Below are 20,691 nucleotides of genomic sequence, written 5' to 3' on the forward strand. Positions count from 1 at the left end.
CAGAGTTGTTGGAATTAAAATGTCTTTGCTGCTGAAGTGTTTCATTGCAGCTACTGGCTTAGTTTAAACTTCCATGAGAAGCCTTACACACAGAGATGTCTACATCTTGCATCAATATGTGAAAGGTTTGTTTAACAGGATGTTTTTGTAAAATAGGTAAGAAACAAGTTAAAGCGTTTGTGGGAAGAAATAAAATTGTACTTCTCTTCTAGACTATTCARATAAGAGGATGAGTTTACAAAACCTCGCGAAAGTAAGGAGAATAAAGATATTTTCAGAGTATCTGTGATGTGAATTTAGGAATGTCTACATTCTCAAAATTATCAATGTGCAGTTAAAACTTCTTGTAACCTATTAACAGGTGACAATAGCTAGTAAAAACTGTATCCATAGTAGTTCTACTAAGTTTTTTTTTTTTTTTTTTTTTTAAAAAAACTGGTTTTTCTTAATTTTATTCTAAACTAGCATCATCTTATTTCTTCTAATTGTAGAACATTTTATCTACTATATTAGAAAATACATAGAAAAAATATTTAGAACGAAGATTTTTTTTTAAAAAAAAAAAAGCAATGACTACATCATGGGCTATATTTTTCATGCATATAGTCATATACCAAAGGAAGATTTGTGGGACGTAATCTAATTTGCAGTGTAGTTTATAATCATTCAAAGGGTAAAAAATTTCCAGAACATGAACTTTTTGTCAATGTTAAGATATTTTATGACTTGCAGGCAGATTAATACCTCAGGCAGGTAAATTCTGAGCTACTTGGTATCAATGGTGACTATGCTAATGCATTTGAACATTTAAAATCAAGCTGGAGGAAGGGAGGAGAGATTATTAAGACTTGACAGTGGTCAGTATCTTTCATTCAGTTTTTACTGGGTTAATAAATAAGATCAACTAGCTTACAATTCCAGTGTATTAAAAGCATTTGCATAGGGAAAATAACCTAATTATTTGGATGCAGGAACTACTAATATTATTTTCTATTGTTGTACTGGTAGTTTTTTTATTATAGTTTATCATACATTTAAAAAGTAAGTGACTTTACATTTGGAAAGGTACCATACATGTTTAAGTCATGATTATGCACTTAAGAGACTTAGTAATTTTCACCTGTATCAACCTGTAATTTTTTTTCTGTACAATTAAATTCTGTATGCTTTTCAAAGTATTTAATAACAGAAGCACTTACGGATCTTCCAGAATTTAAAGCTTAATTTCAATAATGCATTTCCTCTGTGTTGTGTTTCATCATTTAAATAGTGTGCAGCCATGTATTTATCAATTTTTTGTCTTCCAAAGTTTCAGGTGATTAGCGCTTGCATTTCTGGTTGTTATAATGCATCACTTGAAAGCGTGTGATGAAGTATTTGCTGATGTTCTTTAGATAAGTTTCCCAGTAGGTTATTCTCATGTTTTTGCAGTACACAGCAGTTTAGATTATCAGCCTTTTTTAAAATGGCTTTATCTAGTAGGTTAGGTGGTTGTTGTTGTTGACCTAATTAAAGTTATAGTCATGAAAGTGGATTGCATGAAGCAAAATGCAATCCAGTATACCAAGACTATACAAACAGAACATAAAGGAACATGGAAAGTTCGTGATGGTTTGTCGTGGTGGTGTATCAAGTTCCTAGCAAAGCTTTATTGCTGTGTAAATTAGCACTTTTTTTTCGATCTCAGGCCGGCAGATCTCGTAGCCATTTGAAAGAGATGGATGGGGATGCATTAAAAAGTGAGCTTAAGTAATTATTAAATAAAAAAATGATTGTAGGACCAGGCTTAAAAATGATGATTTACAATGGTCTCACTTTAACAAATGTGAAATGTAGTGATTAATGCCAATCACTGGAGTTCCACAGGATGGCAGTGTTGTAACACTTTCATCATACAGTGAATGATTTATGTTGTAGTGAATTCCTCAAATTGAATTTTATATAGCAAAAATATATTTCAGTGACATCAGAGGGAATAGATCTGTAGCTAGGCCAGCTTCTGAAATACCAATGCTGCAAAGAATGCACCAGAAAAGAGAGCAAGTGGTAGGAACCATCACCAATCATTTTTGGTGAGGTTTGGCAAATCATAAAGTACCATAATTCCTGAGAGACACYACCCTGGTACTATGAAAACAGTTCTAGTGGTAAATGATGTCATCCCCAGACCTGTTCATATGGAGCTTAGTAGAGGATTGTATGAGATCAGGAATCTCCTCGTAAAGTTGAAGCCATAGCAAAGACAGTGATCCATCATTTGTAGGAGTCTTAAAAAAAAAAAAAAAAAAAAAAAAAAAAACTAGAAAGTGGATGGCTGTCACTGAATGACAAAAATGTCATTTGGACTTTACATTTGAAATAACCATCCAACTTAATTGGATTCATATCTGCTCAGAATTGATATTTCTTTTATCTGCCCACTTTCTCTGTCGTCTTTTTCCTCACCCTGGAATACCTAAAACTGAATAGCTTATGTAAATATTTATRTACTCTATTTCGATAGGATTTCAATCACACCTACATTTTCCAAGTAGGTAATAGATTCTCTTAGGTGTCTTGCTTCTCTGAGGTCCTGTCCCTTTAGTTTTTCCTTATATAGGAGCTGCTTTTTTCAGTTATGTGAGTTATCTGAGACCTCTGCTTTCCCTTTTCCCCTCACCACAGCAAGAAAGCAAAAGAGGAGGAGGAAATTATTTCCAAGATGGAGTGTCTTGGGTAGATGGTTTATATCCTTAAACTTAGGAGGAAAAAAAATGCAATTAGAAACAGCGAAACTTTGCTCCTTTCTCTAGAACTGGATGCAGTATGTATGTTTAAGCTAATCAAAGAAAGGATAAAGAAAAATAATTAGTATGGCCAAAACATTTAAAATGATACAGTTCTGTTGTGTCTCTGCAGTTTTGTGGGGTGGGGAAGAATGGACTCTAATAGGGAGCCAAGGCTTTCTGAAATGTATGTACTCATTTATTTTCTTTCCACCTTTCTGTTCTCTCCACACCTTTTTTAGCATATAGCACTTTCTACATTGTGGGTTTAATATTATCCATGCAGATACCTTTTGTGGGATTTCAGCCCATTAGGACAAGTGAACACATGGCAGCTGCAGGTAAGAAAATAAAATGTTTTTATTTTCAGAGGAGCTGTTTAGCACAAGAAAACCCCAAACCCTGGTGGCTTTGTTTCCTTTAGTAACAAACTGAAGTGTTAAAGCAAAAAAAAAAGCACTGAATATTTAGTATCATGGGGAAGTTTTCTTCAGAATTGACACATTATCCTTCTTTGTGCGAGCACAAAGTATGAAGCACTTCTGTCAAACTGGAGCAGTTACTCATTCTGACAAGCACTTATTTTACAAGTTGATGATCTCCACTGTTTTACAATTTAATGTTGCCTTCAAGCATTATACAATTGAAATATTAGATATTGATAAACACAGTTTTTACTGAGCAGTTTGTTTTTAGAGTTGATCTTCAAAGTTAGATATGAATGCCTTCACTCACTCTTCTAGAAAGAAATTTTTAAATTACTGATTTTAATCTTTTTCKTATTTWCTTTWCWGWAAAGWAAATTTTCAATAGTTGTTAGACAWTCAGGCATCTTGATTTCTTGTCAGTGATAGTTTACATAAGTCAGATTTAGGATAGAGGTTAAGACTATATATTGTTTGTGTGATTATAGCTCAGTTTGTTAGACTCCTCCCATTTTTTATTATGAATTATCATTTATCAAGTTGTATTTGGGGCAGTTACTGACATATCACTAAAATGTACCGGAGCAATATTGAAAAATTATTAGTTAAATGACAATTCTTTCAATATTCTGAATATAATGAAAAAAGTAAAGATTATTAAACGATAATTTGCAAATTCTGAAGAATTTTGTATGGATTTAATGAATAAAATTTGTGTCTTTCTCTGGAAGCTCATAGCTAGTAGATTGCACMTCAATTTCATTCTTAAATTGGAGAAGGAACATGAAATTGAGTTATCTCGTTCTTCTGTCAGCTACCAGTGAATTTGTGCTTTTGGATGGACCTAGTCATTGGATTGATCTGGTTATATATGTTGAAATGCCCAAGATTTGCGTCTTAAACTCTTGAGCTGTTTTTTTAAGGGTGTAGGGTGCTTTATCCAGTGAATTCCACTGTAACAGACAACTAAATTATACGAAGTTATTGAATCACTGGGATATTTTCATTAAATTTTGCTGTATTGTTCTGCAGCTTAATTCCCATAGGTTTCTGAATTAGCTGCTTTTTTTTTTTTTTTTTTTTTTTTTTTTTTTTTTTTTGTGTGTGTGTGGTGTGTTTTGTCTGGGTTCTCTCCTTGCAACTCATAACTTCAGCTAGCCAAGAGCTGTATTATACTTTTTTGCTAGATCTAGGTATGCTAACCTGTGTTTTTGTTGAAATGTAAGCAAACTATTCTCAGATGATCTTCTCCCTCACCCCAGTTTAATTTTGAGGCAAAGAGTAGTGGGTGTTGGAGCTCATGATATTAAGCAAAGAATGTTTTGGAAAGTAATTTCAGTCATTGGAAGGAAGGATCATCCCTATTAAGTGTGAAAGGCTATTTGTTGGAAAGGRTGGTTTTATACTGGTTTCAGCTGTAAGAATATGCATTACATGTATTTTTCTAGTTCAATTATAGCTAAAGTATGTCAATTGCTACAACAGCTAGTGCTGCTTTTGAGCATTTAAACAATAACTTCCCTCTTTCTTTAGGTGTTTTTGCACTGTTGCAGGCATATGCTTTTCTGCAGTATTTGAGAGACAGATTAACCAAGCAAGAATTTCAGACACTGTTCTTCTTGGGTGTGTCACTGGCTGCTGGTATTGTGTTCCTGAGTGTCATTTATTTAACATACACAGGTAAATAATCTCCAATGTGAAACTAGTTTTTCTTCAGAGCAGCTAACCTAGGTGATTGACATTTGGCTTAGTCTAGAGTAGATGTTAGCAACCCCACAGCAAGGTTGTGTCCGTGTTACTTATTCTTTCTGTGTATCTGAATTCACAGTGCTTGCTGTTGGTKGGCTACAGGATTTTTTTCTAGGAAAAATTATCAATTGTCAGGAAATGTTAGCAGTGTTCCCATAGTTTCTCTGATCAAACAGAAGGATAATGAATGCCCATTGGTAATRAGCTTCAGCATGAATAAAAGCAGATATTGGGTTCTAATTTTTATGCAAACCTAAGCTAGCTGAATGCAAGATGCTACAAAACTCGGGCAAAGCTTTATGGGTGCTGGAGGAATTAAGTTTTTTAAATTGGCTGAAGAGCACAGATGAAATTTATGTCAAGATAAAGTACATCTAGAATTAAAGAATGAGAGATGACAAATGTTTTTATATTCTGTCATTACTGAAAACAAATGGGGATACATACAAATATATTTTGCATAGATAACTCCATAGCATCATTGCAGTATTTTGAGCTTGTCTGTGRTCCACATAATGATCATTAGATTAGAATGAGGAACATAACTATGGACAGTCTATTATGAAGATGAGCATAACCTTTATTATTAATAGCACTGATACACAGTGATCTTCAAACTATAAAGTTACTTGCTTTCTGAAATAGCTGAACCTGATTTCTCTGTGACTAGAATTCATCTGTGTCCATCAGGTCTACTTTACAGCCTCCAGTCTTTGAGGCACTTTGTCCAAGCTTACAAAAACAAGATTGTCCTTGCTCTGTTGCAGTCTCCGGATGCTTCATTAACTACTTCTGGCTCTRACATTCTTTCTCTGGCTCTATACAATACTTCCGTCTGCTCATCAAGAAAAAGCTATCTTATATTCCTATTTAAATGTTACCCATACCAAAATGGAATTCTGCTTARTATAAATTATGTGATCTTAATATTATTAATCATTTACAGTGCCTTTTGTCAGTTTTATTAAAAAAAAAAAAATCCTGGGACTTTTTTATTTTAACTCACTGCTTTCTTGTTTGCTTCTAGTGTAGATTTTTTTTTCTATCAGTTGTTTAACAATTTGTTCCGTAGGTGTTTTAATTTTTAATTATCATTCTGTATTCTCCAAAAGAATGCTTAGCATCTTCATTTGTCATAGTCTTCTAAAACTTAATGGTTTACGATTTGCTTTTCAGTACTTACGAACAGATTCTGCTAACGTACAGTAAAAATTCTCAGACTGGCATACCATCATAAAACTTTGTCTTTTCATCTCAATGTCAGGCAAAATTTGCCTTGATTGCAGTTGATTTTTTGAAATATTCGCTAATATGTAGGCTTCTGATCCTAATTTTAAAAGAGCTTTATTAAAAGCTGCATTTTTTTCGAAAGGTTGGAAGCGAAACTGGGTAAATTGTAATTTCATTAATGTGTGGTAAAAGAAATATCCACATTTGCCCACAGGAAGTGTAGGTATATTACCATAAAAAAGATGATACTGTTGGGGAAAAACACATCTTTGTGGATGCTGTTTTCTACTGTCAAAGAGTCATAATAACGCTTGCTAGAAGGGACCTGTGGAGGTGCCCTAGGTTCTCCCCAAAACTATATGTTGTCAGCCAAGGTTTTGTCTAACTGAAGGTTGAAAACATTTGAGGGTGGGTGTCCTTGGTTCTGGGCCACCTTATTTCAGTGATGCATTGCTCTCTTGGTGAGGAAGTTTTTCCTAATTTTCGGACAGAACCTCCCAACCAACAGTTTGTGGCCATTGCCCCTGTTACATCATATCTCTACTGAAAAGAGTTTGGCTCTACTACCTTTCTAAACGCCTTTTAAACAGTTCTAGACTGCTACTAGATCACCACTTAAATACTGCCTCTTCACCAGACAAAAAACACAGTTCCCTTGCCTTTTTCTTTGTATACCATGTAATCTAAGCTCTTGTTCATCTCTGTCTTCTTAATAACCATCTTGCCCCAGGGTGCCCCCAGCCAGATCCTGCATTCCAGGTACAGCCTTGTCAGCACTTGGAGGAGGTTATGTTGTGGGTTGAAGTCCTGCCATGAGGCATGCCAGACACTCTCCTTAATTTTGCCATATTCATCATATTGACATCTGGGATATTTCACTTCTAGCCATCAACTGAATGCCAGGCTGCTGAGTACTACTTTGAGCCTGTCAGTCCAGCCAATTTTCAAACCATCTAACAGTCTGTTTTTTCTGCCCATTCTTAATCATTTYACAAATAAGAAAGTAGAAAATGATTCAAAAGCATTATTAAAGTCAAGGTATATTACATCCACTGGTCTCTCCTCCTCCACATAGCCAGTCAGTTCATCATAGAATACAGTCAGATTGGTCAAGCATGATTTGCTCTTGGTAAATCTCTGCTTACTATCCCTGATTTCCTTCTCATTCTTCRCATCTTTGGAAATAGATTTCAGGAGGTTGTGCTCTGTGATCTTCCCAGGGACCCAAGCTACTGGCATGTAGCTCCATGGATATTCTCTTGCCTTTCATAAAGATGCAACATAGCCATTTTCTAGGCAGCAGGGCCCTCCCTCTTCAAAATAAAGATATGGATAGTCATCACACCAGCCAACTCTTTCAGCATCCTCTGGCAAATCCCATCTGTCCTCATGTTTTAGATACCTCCAGTTTCTTTCTTTAAGAAACCCATAACCTGTTGTTCCCCATCTGTTGACAGCTCTTTCTCCTTATTGTACAACCAGCATTTTGGAAGCAAGGTTTACCTCTAATGGCTGAAGGAAAAAAAATCTTGTCATATCATAAATTATGAACTAAAATATGAACCAAAGTTTTTAAATATCTAAACAAGATATTAAACTAGTGTTCAGTCAGTTGATACTAAGTTTTAAATCTCAAACAGAGGGAAGACTTAACGCTTCATGCACAAAGCCCTCTTAGATAATAACAGGATCTAATTTTTTCATGTTTCAGCTTGTCTGTAGATGTATGTAGAAGAAGCTGAAACAGTAGCCAGGAAAGCGGAAATAAAACTTAAGAATCTTACTAGATTTTCTGTCTTTCATTTTGTAATGATATATCTTTTTTTCTGTCCTGCTGAGGCTTTGTTTAAAAAAAGACACGTAAAGCTTATCAGTATGTCTACCAGCAGTTTTTGTATTCTTTGTCACAAATAAATACATCAGTAAAGAAACAGTATGAAACAAGTGTTTTATTGAGCATCAGCATCTTGAGCAAAAAAAAAATCATTCCCAGCTTCTGGCTCAGGCATTTAAAAAGGATTGATTTCTTATCAAATCAACTATGTTTTATTTTTGTTACATTTCTTTACAGAGTATAGATTGCTATCCGTCATATTCCTTGGGAAACATTTTAATTTGTCTTTTTTTTTTTTTTTTTTTTTTNGGGATGTATGTATTTGATATTGAACTGGTACAGTGAGGCCCTGTAAGACTATGTTCTTATAAAACTAGATTCGTGGTTGGTATACTGCCTAGCATGGTAGATCTAGTTCACATATACCCCAAAATCTAATGAAACTTTTTCTGCTTCTGTGTTACCAAGTCACCAGGGTATTTATTTGGTGTCAAAATTTCCAAGATTTTCTCTGTCTTTTTCAGGTTATATTGCTCCTTGGAGTGGCAGATTTTATTCATTATGGGACACTGGGTAAGTAGAGATAAAGGATATAAGCATTAGCTATCAAGAGCATTCTACTGAAAACTAATACGTGCTCCTTTGTTGTCATTCTCAAAACCTTTGTTCCTGTTAAGGAAAATGTAGTGGGTTTCAGTTGTCTGAAAAGAGCATTTGTAGCAGCAGTTTCAAGATTTTTGCAACCACTCTATCTTTGTCAGTAATTTGTCTWTTAAATTTCTTGTGTTCTTTGGAGATCTTAGAACATGTAATGGTATATTCTCCTATGTGAAACTGTAATGCTTCTTAGCATAAAATAAGTAAAAGTTGCATCAACACTTGAGGACAGATTTTAAAATGACTAGGAGCCTTGAACTTAGCTGTTTTTCATTGTGCAACATCTTACAAAATTGCAAAGTTGTTCCACGTATGTTCCTGCATGTTGCTTGTTTGTTATGTTTATACATCTGTTTTGTGTATACAGGTATCTTCTCTAAACAACTCTGATTCATTCATGTGTGTGGCTGTGGGTGGGTGTTTCTTTTTTCCTGTGGATTTTTTTTAATTAACCTTTAAAAATTTAGTGTTGGCTTCTTTAACCACTTAAGTAATGGAATAATCTGAATAAAACTATAGAGAGAGATGTACAGATATTTTGTAGGTAAATATTTTTTCAGGTAGATTTCAACTGATAGATTTTAAGATTAAAACCAAGGATAAGGAGACCTTCCCACCTCACTGTGTCTTTCTCACACTCCAAAGTCCAACTCACACGGAATTCTGTACCAAACTTTGTGATAAATGCAGTAGAATAGATGTCAGTAACAGAAGCCTCATTTTTATTTGAAGAACATACAATTGTTCTTCTTTGCCTGCAAATGAAATGGTCTATATTTGCATTTAGATATATACACAAAGMATCAAACTTTTGAGGGCTTGTCTACATTAGAAAATCATTTTGCGTTAAAACATGTTAATRCAGCTTTGAATGAGACCTAGATCTCATTGAAGAAAAAGACATATGTTCAATACCTCATTTGATGGTCAGTTATCACCCCTAGATTAGGTCTGTATGTATAGCTGTCTTTTAATAGAGAACGTGTTTTTGTCCTTGTCTGCACTGAGTGTTTGACATGTTGCTTGGTTAACATGTATTTCAAAGTGTAGACAAGGCCTGATTTTTCAGTATCTGAAAGAAACAGGGGGCAACAGTTACTGGCCTGGTAGTTAGTACTTCAACTTTTTGTAATAAGAAAAGGAAAATATTTCTACATAGGGGAGAGCTTTTCAGATTCAACATTGAAAACTTGAGGAGACTTACTGTTAGGGATTGCTATCACTCCAAAATGCTTCCATAGTTGCATGTTTTCATTTGGGTGGATTTGGCTTGGTTGTTAGCCATAATAGAACAAAACATCTGTAAYTTCCATTCTTTCACTTGTTATGAAAATAAGTCTTTATATTGGTATTTTAAAATAACTCTGTACACCAAATACTTCTTAAATACAGTAGCACGTGGGGACTCTTTTTGGTATAAGTTTCATCAGTTTCATTTCAAATGCTGAATAAAGCATTAACACTTTTAAATACTTCCTTTTAAATGAATTTCAGAATTCCTAATGTTTACAAGTTTTAATAATTTCATCCTTTCAAAATAATTTGAACTGAATTTTTTTTAAAAAAGGTATGCGAAAATTCACATCCCGATCATTGCCTCTGTGTCTGAGCATCAGCCTACAACATGGGTTTCCTTCTTTTTTGATCTGCATATTCTCGTGTGTACTTTCCCAGCAGGGCTGTGGTTCTGTATCAAAAACATCAATGATGAAAGAGTCTTTGGTAAGAGAAAATATTTTTAAATTTTTTGAAAAATCTTGTCTTCAACTCAATTCTATTTTGTTTTGTTTGCTCAAAGCTAGTTTATGGCTTGTATTTAAAAAGAAGTGTAAATGATGTGTTTAAAGACAAATTTTTTTAAAGTTCTCTGCACTAAGCAGTAATTAAAGCAGCTTATAAATGTCCAGTTCATACAGGGATTGATGGAATGGTAAGAATATCTTTTCTAAGAAATGGGATCAAAATACTTGTGAGCGTGGTTGTGCTGTGTGCCTGGCATGCCGTGGTCTGCCACGTGCTGATCTCGCAAGCCGGGCTCAGGCGTCCAATGTCCGGTGAACAGCTTGGGGCACCTGCGAAGGGCGATGCCCAGGCACCTGATTCTTTCTCAGGTCTCTGGCACTCGTTCAGGCACATAGGGTGATGCAGAATCACCTTTCTCTTTCAAGATTTTCTGCTGTTCCAGTGAACTGAATCTTGTCATGGAACAAGTGCCAGATAAGGCATAAGTCTAATTTTGGAGTTTTGGTGTGGGGTCTCCCTGGGCCAGTGGCGACAAATTGTTATTTGTATGAAGCTGTATCATGTAAAGCACACTTAAATGAGGCTTCTAAAGATATAATTTGGCGTTATAGCCAAATGGGATGAAGATCACTCCAAGCCATATGTGCTCTTAGTTTTGGGCTTTTACAGGGACAGGAGCCCRGGTCTATGGCTGCCTCATAGGATTCCCCTATGGCTGCTCCGTAGGATTACTCTGTGGGCAGTGAGAACATTTACAGTGTTAAATCCTCTGAYGTGGAATGTCTTATTCTCTGTGGCRTGCAATGGGTCCTGGTAAAGACCAGGACTAGGGCCAGGGATCTTATGGCCYCCTATTGCTGCATCATCCATTTAAGTCAGCATAGAGACACCTATGAGTGAGAATGGAGAGCCAGACTACTTAACTGTAAAGTGGAAAATAATTACGTAATGTAATCTAATAAATCAGTGRAATATGATGACTTCCATGGCAAATCTTTCACAAAAAATGTATTATTAAACTGTAGTAAGCTAGCAATAACCACTGTACTTGAAGAATAGATTTTTCTTAACTAATGCATATAGGACTTTTCTTCTAAGAAAAATATTCTTAATGTTCTCACTATTCTGAAAATCTGATTTTATAATTTGAGAGAGTGGAGATTACATGGTCCAGGAAAGCCTGTTCCAGGATAGGGCTAGCAAAATMGTATTATTTGTCTGTATGAAATTATAATGTAGACAAGCCCCCAATTTGTTCACAAGTATCTCTAACTTAAATTATAATTTGGTATTTATATGAAATTCTAACTCTTTTGCTTTCTCAGTTTTAATAACTTGTTTGGTCTAGGGCTTTTTGACCATTTTAATCAAATGAAACTATGTATTTTTAGTGTGGCATTAAATGTCATTAATAACATTTCTTCTGACAGATTATTAATGAATATCAAAATGAGGGTGTAGTGTTGTTAACAATTATCAAGGTGAGTTTCTGGAAAGCTTTGATGCTTAAAAGGGATATATATTGATGCACTATATCTCTGTAAATTGAAAAGCAATTAAATAAAAATCCCTACTCAAATCTTTGTACAAAGACATGTTCAGTCCACTTGCAGAAATAGTTCTATGGTGAGCATATACGTGTGCATTCAGATTATTATTTTTTAAATGTCATCAGCACATTTGTTTCTCTACAGTTGCTCTGTATGCAATCAGTGCCGTTTACTTTGCTGGTGTGATGGTTCGTCTGATGCTCACTTTGACTCCAGTGGTCTGTATGCTGTCTGCAATTGCTTTCTCCAATGTCTTTGAGCACTATTTGGGTGATGATATGAAGAGGGAAAATCCGCCAATAGAAGACAGCAGTGATGAAGATGACAAAAGAAACCCAGGCAACCTGTATGATAAGGTGAGAGGAGAGAGCAAAAGTTGGCTTCTGCCTGTGCTGGTTTGACGGATTCCAAACATTGGCATATATACATATATGTTTTACACATTGGCATACATACATACATATATACACATATATATATGTATATAAGTGTTAGTATGGATGGAGTTCCTTCTTGCTGACCAAGGAGAAGCCTTTAACCTAAGAGTCAACAATGYTGACCATGGTTTCCAAAGATAGCACGCAGCTGCTTGTTCTCCTTAACTAGTTTTAGCAGTTCTGTGTCACTGAATGTTGCCCCTTTTGGCCTATTGTGTTTCCTCTGAGACACTGTGAAATTAAAAGATGATATATTTTATGGAAAGGTTTTCTATATATAAACTTATCTACTCTTTTCTTCCCGGAGATGATGATAAKATTGGTTGGAGCCTGGTGATACATTAGGTTCAGACTTTCCCGTTTTCCTAGCAGTAGGTATTTGTATCTTCTCTCCCTTTATTTGTTATAAAAGGKTATATCGCCCTGAGCCAGATGAAGTGTGTCATGCATCAACCCTTGTATCATAGTTGTCATCTTCTGAGTGAGGCTTTCTGTGAAGAATCCATTTTTCACAAGTTGCTGGATTACTGAAATTTTTGCGCATGCCTAGTTAATTTACACTAAAAAATTGTCTAGGTTTTTCTGTATTCCATAACATTTATGGGATGTGTATGGTGAAGAAAAAGCCATGAGTTCCATTGTCAAGGGTGGAGAATTAATCAGATGAAAGTTGCAAAGTTGCCCTAATGGATGTATTTGTGTTTGTTTAGGCAGGCAAAGTGAGAAAACATGTATCTGAACAGGAAAAAACAGAAGAAGGACTAGGTCCCAATATCAAGAGCATTGTTACTATGCTGATGCTGATGCTGTTGATGATGTTTGCTGTCCACTGTACCTGGGTAACTAGCAATGCATACTCCAGCCCTAGTGTTGTTCTCGCTTCCTATAACCATGATGGGTAAGTAGGGTCTGCAGGTTTGAAAATAATATCTTAAGGGCAAAAACAACTTCCAGTTCCTTGGCATTAGTGATTTRCTTTGCCTTCTTTTAATCACTTTTAACTATATTTAGGCACAATTGTTAATGAAAAGTTTTCAATATTTTACTCTTTGGGGTAGAATGGGAGAACAAAAACAAAAAAACCCAAGCAAACAACAAAAACTTCAATAAAATGTTTTATGTAAATTCATTAAAATAATTATATGCAAAGTTGTTAAAGATGAGAAAAAAATTTTTTAGTTTTTAARAGTCAGTTGAAAAAACTTGTTTATGAACGTGAATATATATTTAACTAGGAATGGATTTAATCGTATCTATAAAATAATTCAGTTTCTGGCCATCCAGCTCTCAGTGGGCTCAATTTTGAGTTCATGTGGGTGACTGAATTCCTCTAATGGAGTTGAAGGTATTGGAAGGTCTTGAGAACGCAGATTCAGTGTGATGCAGCTAATTTGTTGCCAATGTTAGTATTAATATGAATAAAGTAAACTCTGTTTTTCAGTACTCGGAATATTCTAGACGACTTCAGAGAAGCCTATTACTGGCTGAGACAAAATACGGATGAACATGCCAGAGTAATGTCTTGGTGGGACTACGGCTACCAGATAGCAGGAATGGCTAATCGGACAACCTTAGTTGATAACAATACTTGGAACAACAGTCACATAGCTCTGGTAAGGATGATAATATCCTATGAGGTAAAAAACACCAACATGTTTACATTTCAGTTGAGTATGAAGTTGTATAAATAGTATAATATTAGGAAAAATTACATAGAGTGGGAAACAYGGAAGGATCAGATTTTTGGCATTTATTAGAACTTCAGTATAAAAGATGGCTTTGGGAGCTGGAGGGAGTCACCTTTGCTTTTGGAGTTTGTTTTGCTTATCTTAAGTCTCTAAAAATTCACTACCACTTTGGTTTCACTTTTTCTTTTTCTTTTTTTTNTTTTTTTTTTTTTTGTGAGGGGATATACAGCATGTAGTAGTATAACCATTTTCCCAGTGATTAGCTCTGTGAAAGTTTACCTAATGCTACTTTACCGGCTGTATTCAAATACGATTCAGTTCATCAGTCTCTTTAACAGATTTTGAATGGCGCTCTAGAAACTGATTACGCGAAATGAATTTTCAGGCATCCTGGAACGAATAGTAATGGAACAGCATTAAGTCAGGAGCACTTCTATCCCCCTGAGTTTGCAGTTAGACTAAGCATCTGTATTTCTTCCACTTCCGAAGCACATGTTCGAAGAGAGGGCTGTTAGCATGGCCCGTGGTTACAGGGGGGCCATCCTGAGCAACTTAAACTTTTTAAAAAGAAAAAGTGCTCCTAACCGTAGTTGGGCTGAAATCTTATTAGGTGCTGTGTAATGAGAGCCAATCATCACTTAATAGCTGTGTTTTTGTGTTTTTGTTTTTGTTTTTTTTTGGTTTTTTTTTTTTTTTTGCCCAGGAGCCTCTGCTACAAGGGCAGAATAGGGGAAGAACTTGAGGAGTCTAGTAGCGTAGTTTCTTGTCTTGCGTTAGTACCTAGTACAACAGGTGGACCAAATTTGCAGAAAAGCAATGTTCAGAATTAACTAATTAATGAAGCTGGTCTTTGAGCATATAAAGTCCTGTGGAAAAACATATGTATTCTGTGGGGGGAAGTAATATGTACAAGATTTATATRAGCTTTTGGTAAGAGTAGGAAACAAGCACCAGTCACAAAGAAAGCATGGGAAGTTGCACTGCTGGTACTAGTATTAGTCAAAAAGCCTTCCCATCTGCTAAGGCACTTTTCTTAGTATGTTTTAAGAGACCTGTCAGACTTGAATCTCCATCTATGTTCTCAATTTTCTACAAGTAGTAGTATTTCTTATAATGAGGATCCCTGCAGGAGAGGAATATTGGGTTAACCTGATGTTCATATGGAACAGTCAACTGTAATTCATAAGCCCAACAATCTTGAACATTGYGGAAGTTAACAAAGATGGTGTTTTATTAAAGGAAGTTCTCCAGCGTGACTGCTGGCTCTGTTGGCTTCCTCTGTACGGAATATTTGTTCAGAAATGGAGGTCTAAGCAATAAATGTATTTTGTAGCAAGTATTTGAACTTATCTTGGGTGCACGCCTCAAGCAAATCTGCCAGATGACTTCTTCCTGCACAGAAATGGAAATCTATTGAGTAACTTCGCATTGGTTCGGGTAATGGCCGAGAAACTGAAGTTACCAGTCTTTTTTGACAGACTGCGGTTTAAGCTTAGCATTTCCTAATGAAGTTCTTGACTTAACTAAGTGRTACCAATTTGAATGTAACAGTAGCTGTATTGTAGTTGCGCCCCTTTACTACAAAGTTATGTTACTATCCTTTAAGTGCAGGAGCCTCAATGGGAAATAAAATTACTGAACTGTTGCTGTATGTTTCGGAAAATAGGCARTATGGAAGAGGTTTTGGATACAGCCTTAGAAAGGGTGGAGTTTTGTTTGGGTTTTTCTTTTTGAGTTTTTTGTTTGTTATTTGTGGCCAAAATAGTTACATTTTAATTATATGATGCTGCAGTTCTGGCACTTTCACTGTATAAACTTTCCATGAGCTCAACACTGAGGATGCCTGCATGCTACAGAGTACTGGACATGGCTGCTTCATTAGTGAAGGACAGAGCTCAGGAAAAAACCCAAGCAATTACTAATATTTCAAATAACTTATTCACTTTAGGCTTTATCTAAACCTTTAAGTACTGTATCTGGTGCACTAACTTACTGGCAATACAGCTGTGATTTGAAAAATCTGTGGGTGCAACGAAAAGAAAACCATAATGCTATATCTTATACTCAAAGCCTCACTTCAGCAGGCCCTGCTTGCCTTACAGAGGATAAAATAACCAGGAGAAAACTGATATTTCAGTTTAGGTTGGGTTTTTGAGTTTCTAAATAGATACAATATTTTATCTAGAAATAAAGTATGGGCTTTGGTTGGTTAAGTATATATTTTTGGACTTTGGTCTTCCAGATTGCTGATCTGAGGATCTGTCCTGTAGCAGCTATACAGATACTTAAATATGTTTGCTATGATACAGGTGGGAAAGGCAATGTCATCAAACGAGTCAGCAGCATATGAGATCATGAGGAGTCTGGATGTGGATTATGTTTTGATTATTTTTGGCGGTGTGATTGGCTACTCTGGTGATGATATCAATAAGTTCTTGTGGATGGTGAGAATAGCAGAGGGAGAACATCCCAAAGACATTCGGGTAAGTTGACAGTGTAACTGGAATGGCTTTRGCTTAATACATTTTCTTTTATGTATGTCTCAGTACTTAAAAAAAAAAAAACAAAACACTTTATTTACATTGCTTTTCTGGTGGTGCTTATCACAGTAGAGGGAAATCTGTACTACATACTGCAATTTTATTTGAAAAATTTGTTATGGGTTGTTTTCCTAGAACAGTAGGAGTGCAGAGACCTGTAGCCCAGTTTCTTTCAGTATTTATGATTTTGAAAGGTCAGTAACCTCCAAAGCTTTTCACTTATTTGCATGATACTAAAAGTACAGGATATCTTCTGTAATTCTTGTGTGTCTTACTATGCACCTTCATACTTAAAAAAAAAAAAAAAAAAAAAAAAAAAAGGTTCAGAATGTTTAAATTCTGTTCTTCAAACATTGTAATAGTAGGATACAAGTTAAAGTGTGAATATTTACTTATGTAGAATTTAAGTTATTCAAATATTTCAGAGATTACAGAAACCTGTAGTAATATTTGCTTAAGCCTAACAAAAACTTCTAGATATTGAGCACAGGCTTAAGGGAGTAGCCTACGTGGGTGATCAGTTTCATCTTGTGCCAGAAGATGAAAATAGCAGGAAATTTTTCTTTAGACACTGTGCACACATGAAGTTTACGGTAACATTACAAAACTAGTATGTTCACAATGCAATGTTTTTCACCTTTTAAAGAATAATTTTGGTAGATGACAAACTAACGTTTTTTTCTTGCATATTGAGATTAGTTTTCCAGTAACTGTTTATTGTAAAGTGACAAAACTTATACCAGGATAATAAAATGGGTTTAGAAAGACTGTTCTATTGTGTTTTGCATTATAAGCAGGTGGTTTTACTTTGCCTTTAATGAGGCAACTTTTTTTTGTTTCAGGCTAGCTTGAATCTATTTTTAAATTTTAAAGTCAGTTTAGATACTAGAGAAAGGCTGGGGGGGGTTGTGGAGAAAGGAATGAGGAATTAATTTGAAAAGGGATTACTTTATATTGACATTTTGTTTCTTTTTCATTTTCAAAGGAAAGTGATTACTTTACTCCTCAGGGAGAATTCCGGGTAGACAAAGCAGGTTCTCCAACTTTGCTGAACTGCCTCATGTATAAAATGTCATATTACAGATTTGGAGAGATGCAGGTTAGTGGTTAAAATTCTACTGAATCTCAGCTAAAAATGTAAGAAAAATAAATGCTATTTTCGTGCATTTTCCATCTTTCAATTGAGCATTTATATGAGCAGAATGAAAGGTAAGAGACTAGCATGGTCTTCTAACAACCTTTAGACAAAAGCACTTGTGCTGCCAACCTAGATGTGCACTTTGCTTTTTGCTGTCCTTCACATTGCTTCAGACAAGCCACTTAATTCCATTATGCAGTGCACTTGCAGGTTGTGGGAGGGTTTATGCTTGTTTTTTGTAATAGCAACAGACAAATGGAAATGTACAATTGGCTTTATTTAATATATGTCAGGAACTGATTTCTGGCCGAGTCACATCAGTGTATTAAACAACACTACACTATATAGTAAGAGCGTAATTCTCAGTTGTCAATCCCCTCTGGAGTCATCAAGCACAGATGTATGTGCCTAAATCTGCTGTTTGCTTTTTCCGTTCCTGTTTTTCCCCTCAAAGGGCCCTTCATTCTGATACGTTAGTACAAGATTCATTTATTTGACTAAAACTTTGAGTCTGATGAATCTTATACTACTTAACACAGGAGTGGAATTTAACTGTTAAATGTAAGATGAGCTATCAGACCCCTATGGAAAAACGTGGAAGTGCAAACTGTTTCAGTGTAAGAGAGAGTGGAGAGTACAGGTGAGCAGCTATGCTAAAAAGCCACCGCAACTGCTCTGCCTCAAACTTTCACTTGAATAGCTTTACTTCTGAATGAGGAAACTGTATTCCTATTGAAACAGTATTGTCTCCTGAGTCATCTGTAGAAATAAGAGGTTTTTTGTCTCTTTTCCAACTGTAAAAATTAAATATTTCTTATATAGCAATAATCATTTTAAGAAAAGTGTCATCCTCTAACTAGACCAGAGGAAGCAGCTGACATGTGGTATGAGGTATGGAGCCATACGTTAGTTTGCCATGATGTGTGTTTTGGGTTTTATTTCAAACTGATATGCAACTTCAATTTTATAGCTGGATTTTCGGACACCCCCAGGATTTGATCGTACACGCAATGCTGAGATTGGCAACAAGGACATTAAATTTAAACATTTGGAGGAAGCCTTTACATCAGAGCACTGGCTTGTTAGAATATACAAGGTGAAACAACTAGAAAACAGAGAGACATTGGATCATAAACCTAGGGTAACCAACATTGTACCGAAACAGAAGTATTTGTCAAAGAAGGTGGGTTCCCAGTGAAGTAACTCAAAGAGGTCTAGAGATGACAGTTTATTTTTAATAATGAATCAYATAGCTGGTGAATTATGTATTTCCAATAGCCAGAATGTTACGGATACTGTTCATGTTAGTGTCCAATATCAGACCTGCCTGCTGGTAATAATTGTTTATTTACTGTATGCTTAACTTACAAGCATGTGAAGACAAAAGGCTAGATATTTTCTTTTTTTAGGGAGAATGCTAACTGGAAATAAGAATATGTCACTGGCTGTTACAATTCTTAAGTCTTCATGTAACTGGAAGTATAATCTCTGAAGTACATCAATTCATGTTTCAGTAACTGGCTCACTAAGTAAAATGTGGAAGTTGCTTTCTGACTGTTTGAAAGTAGTGATGCCTAGAAGTTTAAAAATGGCAATTTTGTATGAAATAAATTAAATATGAAACTTCTGTTGACGGAACTGAAGTGTCTGGCTGCTTACTGTTTGAAGTGATCTTCATGTTTTTTACATGTTAGTTGTGGTGTGCTACTATTAAAGTTGTGTATCAGGGGAGTTGGGGAGAATCTTAGCAGCCCTGTCCTGTATAACATGTATATGCAAATATATTTTGCCAAAAAAAAAAATAGAATCCTGTCAGAAATGAATGTTTAATAAATTGAATTAGTATTAAATAGTATTAAATTTTTACTGCTCCATAGAAGTAAAAGTAAGGATTGTTAGAGGGAACTGCTATGGTAAATATATAAATTTATGGTAATTTAATCAAATTTATACTATAAAGTATTTTGAATTGGAGTTGCCAGTGGAGCTAGACTTATTTTTTAAAAAGMATTATAAACTTTACTGTGACCATCATAAACTTACAGTGTAATTTCTGATTGTGGGGTAAGAAGCAAGGCTGCATCTATTAATGATAGATGTATTGGCTATGCTTAAGCTGTGCATGTTCTCTGCCTAAAGACAGGGTAAAAACTGAAGCAAGTTCTGATCCGTCACCCACTCTTGCAGTACATACAAGCTCTACTTCCCATTAAGAAAGCATAGAACAGCCAAATAGCATGGGTTGAATGCCTAAACTGGGATTTCTTAAGTATGTGTGTGAGACTCTGTAGTAGCTACAAGTTTTATAACAGTGCTTCCTTACTGGAAATTCAGTCCATCTTCAATCACACTTACATTTTAAGRGTGACATTGCTCAAAATTCAGAGGTATAAAATGTCTGAGTATGAAATGTTTGTCTTTGACTCCAATAAAAATGTTTATTAGCCAGCAAACCAAAAGGAAAAAAATTACTTCTAATAGACATAAGAGAGCCTGCTAGTAAGCACAGCAAGTGTGGGAGTTGCTTACTTTCTAATTTGTTCTGGTAGGCGAGTTGAATGAACAGTACTGCCTGCTAAGAATTAACTGTAACTATGCAACGTTAATATTAGGAAAGACCAACATTAATGCATCTGTTCCTCACTGTGTAGAAAAAAAGAGAAATCTAAAATATGCTGATAAGTGTACATGAGTAGAAAGAGCTAACTAGTCTGCAGACTTAACGYAGAGGACTGAAGACTAAAATGTGATTCTTTCATTTTTCTGAAAAATAATGCTTTGAGCAAATATTACTATCTTGCTCAGTATTGGGCAATCAAATGGAGTAGAAGATGCAAGAATTTGTTCCCCTTCAAACTAAAACAACACATCACTTTTGCTCTTTGGGCACGTTAGAGATTTATGCTGGCTTACTGTGAATTCTGCCTCAGCACAA

The 20,691-nt window shown here is 35.4% G+C and overlaps 1 protein-coding gene across 1 annotated transcript in view; it reads left to right on the forward strand.

The window, feature by feature from the left end:
- STT3B (STT3 oligosaccharyltransferase complex catalytic subunit B) overlaps nt 1-20,691 on the forward strand; it is a 31,278-nt gene that overhangs the window by 8,648 nt on the left and 1,939 nt on the right. Inside the window, exons 6-15 of the mRNA XM_085311741.1 lie at nt 3,008-3,106; nt 4,724-4,870; nt 8,528-8,576; nt 10,228-10,382; nt 12,098-12,309; nt 13,101-13,288; nt 13,832-14,003; nt 16,388-16,561; nt 17,604-17,717; nt 18,727-18,939. Of these exons, the coding sequence (XP_085167867.1) occupies nt 3,008-3,106; nt 4,724-4,870; nt 8,528-8,576; nt 10,228-10,382; nt 12,098-12,309; nt 13,101-13,288; nt 13,832-14,003; nt 16,388-16,561; nt 17,604-17,717; nt 18,727-18,939 (1,523 nt within the window). The remainder of the gene's footprint in view (nt 1-3,007; nt 3,107-4,723; nt 4,871-8,527; nt 8,577-10,227; nt 10,383-12,097; nt 12,310-13,100; nt 13,289-13,831; nt 14,004-16,387; nt 16,562-17,603; nt 17,718-18,726; nt 18,940-20,691) is intronic.

Source organism: Rhea americana, unplaced genomic scaffold (assembly GCF_003343005.1).
Source record: "Rhea americana isolate MKP2758 unplaced genomic scaffold, rheAme1 scaffold_35, whole genome shotgun sequence".
NCBI classification, from domain to species: Eukaryota; Metazoa; Chordata; class Aves; order Rheiformes; family Rheidae; genus Rhea; species Rhea americana.